Source organism: Anarrhichthys ocellatus, unplaced genomic scaffold (assembly GCF_004355925.1).
Source record: "Anarrhichthys ocellatus isolate YVR2014 unplaced genomic scaffold, GSC_Weel_1.0 scaffold41, whole genome shotgun sequence".
Lineage (NCBI taxonomy): Eukaryota > Metazoa > Chordata > Actinopteri > Perciformes > Anarhichadidae > Anarrhichthys > Anarrhichthys ocellatus.
Window position 1 is genome coordinate 2,077,304 of NW_022280071.1, and position 11,872 is coordinate 2,089,175.

The 11,872-nt window shown below is 41.2% G+C and overlaps 1 protein-coding gene across 1 annotated transcript in view; it reads left to right on the top strand.

The window, feature by feature from the left end:
- LOC116394766 (synaptic vesicle glycoprotein 2B-like) overlaps positions 1-11,872 on the top strand; it is a 43,156-nt gene that overhangs the window by 9,035 nt on the left and 22,249 nt on the right. Inside the window, exons 2-3 of the mRNA XM_031868065.1 lie at positions 9,733-10,354; positions 11,123-11,349. Of these exons, the coding sequence (XP_031723925.1) occupies positions 10,119-10,354; positions 11,123-11,349 (463 nt within the window). The 5' untranslated portion in view covers positions 9,733-10,118. The remainder of the gene's footprint in view (positions 1-9,732; positions 10,355-11,122; positions 11,350-11,872) is intronic.

The following is an 11,872-nucleotide window of genomic DNA, read 5'->3' on the forward strand; positions in this document are numbered from 1 at the left end:
GGTAGGGAGTGAGGGATGAGGAGGTAAGGAAACATGAGAACACCAGGACACACATGGAGAACTCTGTCAAGCTACATATTAGGCAAAGTGAACATCTGTTCTTCTACATAGTTGTCCTCAGTCTCGTCTGCTTAACTTGGTCATGGAGACATCAACATGTAATTGAGATGGTAGATTAACAGTGAAAACTCATCATAGCTTAATTTAACATCAGTATTCATAATTACACTTCATGTTTGCTTCTCCTGATCTTTACCTCCTATAATAACAAGGTCCATAGGGGCATCTCAATACATAAACATGTTATATTATATTATATTATATAAGTGTCATTTACTGCTTTTTTTCGTGTTGGAATAAATGTTAAATATTTAACTGCAAAGTAGTAATGCGTGTTTGATACTTTAATATTTTTGCATTAAATCATTCTGGGATGTTTGCTGACATTGATTGGATGGCCCTACCTAGAACATGTTCCACCAGCCGCCAGTGCCTGTGGAACAGACAAACTCGGTCAGTCCACATTTTAATTTCCTGCTGGCCAGCTATCAGTAAAAAAAACAACCTTGTCACCTGTTAATATGCTGAGTCATATCAGACTGTCTTTTTCCTCTCTATCTCATTCTGGGTTTCTTTCCCTCTCGGTCATCTGCTTTTTGGTCGTTCTTGGTTATAACAATAACAATAACAGAACCATGAAATACATTAAAATATTATTCAAATTGAATGCACTCCCATAGATAAGCAACACATTACAAAAAGAGTTAGTGACTAGCACTAGACTCGGGTTTGCTTTGATATGTTTCACGCTTTTGATTTAATGTATTCTCACCTACGATTGACATTAACATCTCATTAACACAGCATTGAGTAGGCTGGGGAAACTAACAAACCATTCGTTGGTTTATTTGTTCTCAGTGTAGCAGAGTAGCAGTTTCATGTGTATATGGAGGATAGTCTGAGTACTTTAGCTAACAGCTGAAAAGGAATAGAAGTCACAATCCAAACCTATGGGAAAGGATTTGTTAATCACCTCTACCTAGATGACATAAAGAAATTCTTGTTCTGATACCAAGATGTTTTAGAAGATGAAGAGAAGACAACAGGCCCGTTTCACAGCCGCCATTTCATTGCAGGGTAAACACAGGTGTAGTGGGCCTTTCTCACAGAACATGTGCTGCGCTTTGAAATCCATTTTTTAATGATGGCTGGCACGGCAACCCGACAGCTTTTCGCTGCATTGAGCAAAACATGTGTGCAGTAACCCATTTACTTTTTTTGGTATATTTACCATTTGTGCCTGAGTCGTCATCTGACGCTGACGCTCTCTGTGTCTCAAAATGGCGGCTGCACTCTGACCTTTCGATTGACACCTCACTTGACCCAATAGGAGCTTCCGTGTCCTGTCCACAGCCAACAATAGCCAACGAGAGGCCGCGTTGAAGGAAAGTGCCCGCCCCTCTTCTTTCCTGTAAAGCTCGAGCCAATTGCAACCAATCGTTCTGATGACTGACGCTTCGTATAGCCAATGAAATTTCGAAAATAACGATATACAGCTTCAGGGGTTAAATTTACAGGCAGAACGAGAAAGTAGCTGCGTAACAGCGAGTCAGGTCGCTGTGTCCGTGCGTTAAATCCAAAGTGTGGTTTTTGAGATTTTTGGAGACTCTATGAAAGTGAATAATGGTGAAATAACTTATAGATTACTGTATATCGACATAAATAAGCTTTAGTTTGAATTATGAACACACATTTCTAAACAGCCTAGGTATGTGACCATGGTTACGACGGGTCTCCAAATGTCCTTTTTTGGAAAGCGCCTAGACATACCCTTAGTAAAACATGTGTAAAATATTCATTTTCTGCGGTATTATTATCAAATTTGAAGTTGGACTAGGTAAGGCGTCATGCTGTGGTCCCATTGTGTGTTCCAGCTAATAAGTCCAGCTATAGTCATCTGCAGGCATCTGTTTGCAAAGAAATATTCAGGAGGAAATAAAAACCTTCTACTTCAGTGTGTTCAAACTTCTATTCCTCAATGCCAGTAGCACTTACAGTGATTCTGACTGTTGGGGGAAAAACGTCAGAATGTTACCTTTCAAAAGAGACCAAAACCATGCATGTACTCCAAACGCTTCAAGAACAGCTTTCAATTTACTTTGGGTATGCCTTGAATAGACGTTTTCGGCAAATTTTACTGGAGTGGTATCAGGTTTAGACTTTACATGTTTTCTTTTGCTCAATCTCAGCCCCTTTCTGGGTTGTATCTTAAATATAAATGTACATATCTTGCTGTATCAGTAACCTGCAGTAGTATCACAGCAGAGTTAATTAAAGTACAACAGAGGGGATTGACAAAACAACAGTTGAATAAAGCAATGGAACATAAACTGAATTGTGTAGAACAAAGTTGAGCAATAAATCCAGCCAAACCACTAATGGTGTACTTCTGTTAGCCTAATGGAGTAATGGTTTCCCTTCATCCAGAGCATCAGAGGCAGAGGAAACCACAGAAAACAGACAAGACAAACAGGGCACTTCTTTTTCTCTCACAGATATCTGTTTTCGTAGCCATAATGACTGATAAACAAAAAGTGGAAAATCCTCACGTTTCAAATCGTACATGACTGAATTAAGTGGATGCAGGTATATTGGGGTGGTACTGCAACTATGGCCAGCTACCAAACATCAGCGGTGTCTCACAGAGTCTAAGTAATCAAATACTGCACTTCACAACTTGTAGTCTTTCTGGAGTCAAAGCCTCTACTGTTGCCTACATCATACATCTCATTGGATAAGTGCATGATTTAGTGCATTTGTGGCCAAATGTGAACACATACATGTCAAATGTGACACACTTGATTTTAATGTTATCCTAAGTTCTGTATGCTGCCAGTTTAACTATAAGCAACCAATGATATTACCTACCTTTTGTAGCTGTGTCCAAAATGGTTATCAGGTACTGACAGGGCTAATGCTTCTTTCTGTGTACATGCACCGAACATTTCTTGCCTGTATTTGCCGTTATTTCTCTGCACTTTCAGCCGGGCCATTGCTGGATCCGAGCAAAAGCTGCATCATTTTCTTTTTTTATAAAGTTCAAAAATGTAGTTTTAATTCTAACTTTAAACTTTATCAATTGATCATTGTTTATTTTAGGAGGTGCTGTAGCACCCCTACTTCTTGTGTCCGGGGACTATTTGTGTTCATTCGCGTGAATCGCGCAGGACTCGCCGGAGAGGGGGCGTGGCTTATCGCCCTGAAAGCCGTTCAACAATTTGTACTTGTCTTCTCAATAGAGCTCAGATCGATCGATGCTAGGGTATGCTAACATTGTAGCAGCTCCACCAACACTCAGAATAACGTCATCTAGACGTAAATACAGCAGCGTCCATTCTTTGTTTGTACCATATGGTTTACACACACACATTTATACACATAGTTTGGTCCGTCTCTGTTGATATGAGGTATCGTAGAGCTCTGGGTGAACACAGATGTCTACAGTATTTGTTTCCTGATTCAACAACGGCAGGACGTCAGTGATGACAGCAGAAACATCTCAACGCTGATAGGCTATCGCGCCACAGCGTCACGCCATTTTTTTGCCGAAGTTGAAATCTGATTGGATAAAAGCTCTACTTAAAACAAGCTGACGGCCCACCACTGACCAAACACAACGTTGGACTCCCACCCACCGCTAACAGCTAGAGGTCAGCCATTTAGTAGTCCTAATGGGCGCTTTACAAACTATTGTTATCGATGGGTAATCATCCCTAATTGTAAAAGCCTTAAATAAATTGATAAGCTAGTAAATAGGGGCATCCCTTTTCAAGCAGCATATATTTGTGAAGCACAATGCTGTGAAATATTTCAATACATCACCCCGAATTCAGTTTTTACTAAAATGTATGATTTTCTAAACACTGATACAGCATAATTCCAGGCAAAACAGGGCACACGTGCAGGTTGAATGCTGTGAATCTATTGTGCATCAGCAGTTGGAGTTGAAGCAGGCTTCAATAATGGCCAGTCCTATCATTGAGCTAAAGGCCGCCCGGACTGCAGAGAACATGTTTCTACACAGGAGGCACAAAGCACATATACACAGCACCCAAAATGCCCCAAACAGCAGATGGCGTCCATCTTAAAATGCTGCTGAAATCCCTGCAGCACATCATTTCAAAAGCAAATGAAAACTATGGAGCCATAGCCAGGAGGTACGTACTGTAGCTTAACTTAGCATTAAGAGTGGAAGCAGGGGGAACATCTGGCTGTGTAAAGTTCCAAACACCTCTACAGCTCACTAATTACCAGAGTTGTATCTCATTTGTTTCATCCATAAACAAACAGAAACAAAACTGTTCGTGGTTTACAGGGCAGTTATATGTTGTGACTAGTTTATGGTGAATAACAAACCGGAACACTGCATAACTCGCTTATCTTTAATTGTTCATTAGTGTACTTTAGAAGGTTTGGGTATATTTGAACAGCTAGTCTGCAGAGACAGGCTAAGCTAATCACCTCCTGGCCCAGCTCGGTACTTCATGCGGAGGCATGAGACTGATATTGATCTTGTCATCGTATTCTCAGCAAGGAAGCAAATAAGCACATTTCAATCAGGAGAGACTTCTTTTATAATATAACGATGATTTATTATACATGCATCAAATAAGAAAAGTGCAAAGTCTTTGGCGATTGGACTCCATCCTGAAGTCATATCACCGAGGGTAGGGATACTGAGGTCCAATAGGCCTAATTCCCCAAAGAAATTTATTTTATATAAATAAATAAATAAATACCTTTCCTACTGCTGTGGTGAATTTCCTAAGAAAATAGAAAATTAGTCATGAGAGAAAATGTAAGGGTAGAACGTGAATGAGTAGATGTTAGACCAGAGGTAAGAGGTCGAGTTTAGTCAAAGGATAGAGGAATGTCTCGATGGACTGCAGACTAGGATACGGGGTCTCGATAGACCGCAGAAACAGGATAGTGCGGGTCTAGATAGCCCATAGTGAAGTATGGTAGGATTTCAACAGATCCCGGAATATATAGAGGGGTCTCGTCCAACCGCAGGACAGGATAGGTTAGGGTCAAGCTAGACCGCAGACAAGGATAGGTTGGGTCATGTTAGTACACAGAACAGAATAGTAGGGGGTCACGTTTAGACCGGAACAGAACAGAATAGTAGGGGGTCACGTTTAGACCGGAACAGAACAGAATAGTAGGGTTCAAGTGAGAATGCAGAACAGCATAGTTGGGGGTCTCACTGCCTCAGCACAACTAGACAGGTCTCACATCGCTCAGACCAGGAAATTAGAAATAGGGCACCTCAGACCCTTCTTTTCTTTTAGGGAATGGAAAACGGTCACGTTAGACCAGGAAACAGACACGTTAAGCCAGGTCACGTGAGACCAGGAGATTGAGAAACAGCGTTAGACCAGTAAACTGGAGAACATGGTCACGTTAGACCAGAGACATAGAGTACGGTGAACGCAGAGCCGGGAGGGCACAGTATTATACCGTGATGAGAGGATAACCATTTGCACAATAGAATGCGATAAATACCTTTAGTGTTATTATAAGGAACATTTCAAGAATGATGTAATGCTATCCCCTGCTGTGAGACAAAAATAACGGGACCTACCAATAATGCAAGAACAGATGTGAACATGACACCACCAGTTATATGCATGCCTTACTGAATTTTAAGGCTTCAATGATCTTTCATTTTTGAGTATGATGTTGAGGTCGGGGCGGATGTAGGATGTGAAGGCAGGATGACCAATGTCCCATTTATAGGGTTATAGCGGAGATGCCTATGTTAGCTGCCGAAGTAGCAGCTCTATCCTAAAAGAGTGCCCCGAGTATAGCTGAGGTGATAAGTTGATTCTGGTGAGGATAACCTCGAAATGCTAGTTAACCACGTTTTAGATAAAGGAACGTTACCTGGGGTAAGACTAGTGGAGAAATGAATAGGCACCGAGGAGCCAGAACTGTCCTGTGGAGCTGATTTAACATGGCGACTGGTTGCCGCATGGAGTCCTGGTGGCGCCGATGTTAATAATATAGTAGAAGCAGCAGCGTTTACCAGAGATTGAAAACCAGTATCGATGGAGTGGATGAAGCTACCCAGTGGAGATGACGGCGTTGTCTGCATTGGAGGCCAGGAGTTGCTGGTGGAGAAAGAGTACGGGACGCGACTCCGCCTGCGGAGCTCGCGATGAGCCTGATTCTTCCAGTGCGACCACCGGCGATGGACTTATCGTGAGTAACTGTTAGACTTACTAGGATACCACTGCGAACTTCTAGCTGAGCCAAGAGGGCTTCTTGCTCATCTGAGGGGAGCCGCTGAGCCGCGCTGGGCGAGTGCTCCTGCGCCGGCCACCTGGTGGGCTGAATGCCGGCTCTGAATAAACATCCATGTTGAGACCTGACTCTTCCTGAAACGATCAAAGTCGGAATCCGTCATTGTCTCAGTTACCCACAACTAGATGTTTAAACGGGTAAGGGAAATTGTATCGCTTCGCATCTGCTTAACGCTGAAATGACAACTGTCAGCAGCAGAGAGGAGAACACTATTTAAAATTTGACAGCAACGATATGATTGGCTTTAGGAAACTGTGCAGAATCTGGTTGGTTACTTAAAAGTGCACGCCCCCAATCAGCTGATAATTACAAGGAGAGGAGAGACAGAGATTAAAGCTGTGTCTCAATTCAGGGGCTGCATCCTTCGGAGGACCCAGCCTTCGCGGTCTACGTGGGCCGCGTCCTTTGAGGACCGCGTAGGCTAGACCATGTGGTCTACGAAATGAGACGGCCTACGCCATGGAGGACTTCCTGTTTGCGTCAACAGCTGTTCTCGCCCCGCCCCCTCTTGCTGCTCCCGTCCCTAAAATCCCTGCTCAACAGGATTATAAATATATATACATATAAATACATTAAACTAAAACCTATTCAGTATATATACTGGAAAGGTTTTAGTTTAGTGTTTTAATTAGGTTTTTTTATCATATATTCAATAATTAATTCATAGATCTTTTTCATAATATTGTTTTTCTATATTAATAATCAGTTAATTAAATCAGTTACGAATAACTAATTTTCAATCAGTTATAGTTCTTGTAATTAAATTCATTTATCAATAACTTTATTTCATTTCATTCACACATACATATATATTTACATGTACATATATATATATATATATTTGGAAAACAAATGTCAGCAAACGTGTTTATTAACATTTATTAACTTTATATTTTTTAAATGAAAAAAGAAACATTTATCAATAATGTTCACACAGGGATGCAAATTTAGAAGATTGACAATTTTTACACAGCAGAATATACACATATTCACATAGAAATCATTTACATGGACGTCTTATGTCAATTTAAATAAATAAAATATAAAGGTGACATCACAACTGTCATCTCTGTGACAGCAACATGAACACATGAGAAGGATCTACTGGTTGTCTTATTAGTGAAGGCTTTGTACAGGATGAGAGCTCATGTAACTGTAACCTTAAGTACAGGATGGTCAAATGGAGATATTACAAATGGACTAATGTCTTAATTCATGCCACGGTTGCTGAATGTTTGTCCATCGTTCTCTCCTCAGCTCCTGGCTCTCTGTAACAAAACAAGAACACAATCAGCAAAATACTCAAATTCAGTGTATCCATGTAGTTAATTTCAACGTTTGAAACGTTACTGGATTTAAAGTGATATTTCAGGTTCACAACCTGTCTACCTGAGCTCACGTTGGTCCGTTTATGTACATAATATGAAGTATAAATCATCTGTAAAATCATCACAAACTCAGTAAGATATTATTCAACCTCTGAGGTTTGAAAGTGAAGTTATTAAAAGTTACTTTACAAGTCTAACTACGGTTGGATGCAGGCAGCCGAGCTGCCGGTAATAGTGCACCGGCACGCAATGCATCTTGGGATATGCTGGGCCGCGAAGGATACATCAGATGTGTCCTCCAAATCTGGGACCAGAAGGCTGCATTCGTCGGCTGCATTGAAGGAGTCTTCAGCAAACATGCGAAATGGGACAGCCTAGTCGCAGCGCTGTGATGCAACCGGTCTACGAATGCAGCCTCCGAAGGATGCAGCCCCTGAATTGAGACACAGCTTATGAGTGAGTGTCTTCCTAACTGAACTTGCGCTTGAGCTTCATTTCCCAAAATGTCCTCGTGCCAAGAATGAATGTGTCTCACATGGCCGGCCACCCGCATGCTCAGAACAGATCGACCGGTCAGAGCAATAGCAATCCTTAGAAGTTTGGTCACTCTCTTACATAAATTCTCTGAAATCAAACAAAACCCTTTTAGATCTTTCTTGTTTTCCACTTTTATTCCAGTTTTTTCAGCTAGCTGACGTGAAAAAAAAGGTATTTCTATTACAGCATGAATGGCAGTGAGGCAAAATGAAGATTAGTGAACCAGAGTTTGTAGCCTGGACCTACAGCCTTTCATTTAAGCTGGTGACTGTGGCCGTGAAGTGGCTTCACGGCCACTTATCGTCATCTGCAGTCCTTCATCTCTGTCAAAACATGGTTCCACACGACACATCCACAAGCTTCAGACTGTTGCAACATAACCACAGTGAAACGTGTCATTATAATGAATTATTCCACAGTTTACACTGCAAATCAAAAGGTGTGTTGGAGGCAAATGCATTGAAAACAGTTCATATAGTTCCATAAAAAATATTGTACATCAATTCAAACGTCCACAGATTGTCCGTTACACCCAATCCTCACCCAGTGTCGCCAACCACAACCCCAGATCATCAACCGCTAGTGGTATTAAGTTGTAGATGATTATTGAATTATGTGTTTGGCTATTTTTTTCTTTTTTGGTATTACATGATTTAGTTAGTTAGGATTGTGGATCGGTGTGCCAGGAAAGCACTGCCAGTACTCATTGTATAAGTTATCAGCCATTTAAATGGGCGTTACTGGTTATCAAGGAATTATATTTCCAAACTCTACCTGTCACATTGTGAACATAAAAATGAATGTTGTGAATTGAAACAATATCACTTTGGGTTTTGGCACCAAAACCACTTGGTCAGGTTTGGCAAAAGATTGTGGTTTTGATTAAAATAAGCATTTCAGTACTTATTGTGTACTGCTTGTTACTTGACTTGACGTTCCTGAAGTAGGTAAAGCACGTAACAAAATGACGTTAAATGAAATCAACTCAACTCACAGTGGTTCCTTGGGTGAGTCCTGTTTTTTTTGTTGGTCGTTGTCGTCTTCTTGTATTCCTATTGGTGATCAACCATGTGAAAAGATGATAATGGCCTTCTGAACTACTAGTAGGTGTACCAGAGTCCTTCTAATCCATATCTATCAGACTAAAGACAGCTGAAACATTCAATCAGCTGAAACATTAAAGTCAGAAGTCAGAACCGTAAATTAACCATAGGGATAGTGGACTCACAGGATCATCTTTATGAGGTCAATAACTAATTGACAATTCATAAAGACCAGAAGGGCTATAACAGGAGTCCATGTTTACTCCATGTTACTGTCTCCCCCCCACACTGTTAAAACAAATACACATTTAACTACTTGTTGTAAGAGATATACTTGGCTTGCCAGGTTGGCAAATTTCCCCCTAACCATCTTTGTGAATGTAGACAATATTGCAGGTGTCCACGTGTATGCTACAATTTGCAATGAAGACATTCATCTTGAGTTTTTCTGTTTTCAGGAATGAAAATTGAAGAATCGATTTGACACCACTACAGAAACTAAAACCAGGAGCTGAGACGGACACACATTACTACACAGATACATTCCATCTTCAGCTAATTTAAGTTCAGAATATCTATATAATAGCCAGCAAAGTGGATGAGTTAGTGAACACCATTATTTACTATCAGCTTTAAAAGCCAGTAAAAGGAGCACAGTCACTGAGACCAATGACTAAATGTGAAGCATTTTTAGGCCAAATGACTCAACATGTTTAACTAAAGATCAAAATCAAGTTTATCTCAATCACTTATTTCTGAAATTTAACACCAGAGTAGACATCACTATTAAGCCAAAAAAAGTCCAAACTTGCTGTGAAATTAGCTGTTCGCCTAGCAAGCCTAGATGGCGGACCCCTATCAGAACAACATTCACCACCAAGGAGGGGGGGACAGCTATGGGTCTTATGGAGATGGTGGTGGCCATGATGGATATGGTTACCGGGAAGACTTCCCTCCCCAGGAAGAGGATGCAGCGAGCGACGTCACCGAAGGACATGATGAAGAGGATCAGACGTACGAGGGAGAATATCAAGGTATCCCGCATCCTGACGAGGAGAAGGCTGCACAAAGAGCTGCACGGTGAGCATATCTGTTCTTGTTGTTCTTGTGTAAATGTACCAGAAAATGTGCAACAGTTTAGCTGCAGATGTACCAATTCTAAGGAGGTTTTGAATATGTAGTGTATTCACTCTGGAAAAGTAAAAACTACATGAAGACACAGAGACAGAGAGAGGAGGTTTATGACGCTGAGTTCTCACTCCGTAACTGTTACAGTAACCTACAGCAGAACCGTTAACGATATTGGGGTATTTTACTAATTTGGAACCGATTCTCGTTTTGGACTGAGTTGATGAAAGAAGATGAAATGTTCTTTGTAAAAGTAAACAGATGACGGGGACATTCAAACAATTGTAATATCACTACAGGCTGCACCTGAACTCTTGCAGTCCATTTATAGTACCTCACTGCTCTACTGAGACACCTGCTGGATCCAGGCAAGCCAAGGTGCCCTAGCTAAAAGTGCATCTAGTTTTTGGCAATGAAAAAATCAAGCCTGTTTGAAAACAGAGAGAGCATCTGGGAAAGCTCACGATGAGGTGAAGACATGCTGCTTGAACTAGAGAACCCGTCCTGGTCCAATGGTTAGAGTCTCAGTATGTGATTCTTCAGAGCAAACACAACACAGTGATCTTCCTGTTAAGGGCTTGATCACTTGATCTGACTAACATCACCAGAAACCCACATCTTTCTACTAGAGACATTTAAAAGGAATCTGATTAATAAACACAGACACATTTTCTTGCCATCTGTATGACTTTTTATTTTCCATCTCTTTCTGTGTCCCAGGGCTAAAGCTCGATCAGCCGGCAGTGCAGTCTCTGAACTAGAAGAGTTATCTGAGCAATACGAGGACATCATGGAGGACTGTGGCCATGGGAAGTTCCAGTGGACGCTGTTCATGGTGCTGGGCCTGGCTCTGATGGCTGATGGAGTGGAATGTTTTGTGGTAGCATTTGTTCTTCCATCTGCAGAGAAGGATCTGTGTCTCTCCAACGCAGAGAAAGGAATGTTGGGTAAGGGCTGATTACTGATTTACTGTTGATTACAGTGTTTTATATCCGGCACAGCCTTTATAGTACTTGTTCACCGGTCCAGGAAACACACCGATCAATAACCTGCGTTTTATATCATCTCATGTGATGCTGCACAGCCAATTCTGATAAGCACCGCAACTCCAGTGAGATTTAGACAAACACAGGAGAGATGGAGAGAGAGCCAACAGTCGAAGAAATACGTGAGTCAGAGAAGTTATTTCACATGACGTTCTCCAAAAAGAGAAAAGTGGACAGAGAGACCAAAGAGACCAGAGCCTTTAACCAAGAATGAACAGACTCTTAAATGTTCATTCTTCCCACGGGCAGTTTAAAACAAGGACGTCTCATGTGTTCAGTTTAAAACAAGGACGTCTCATGTGTTCAGTTTAAAACCAGGACGTCTCATGTGTTCAGTTTAAAACCAGTACGTCTCATGTGTTCAGTTTAAAACCAGTACGTCTCAGTTTAAAACCAGGACGTCTCATGTGTTCAGTTTAAAACC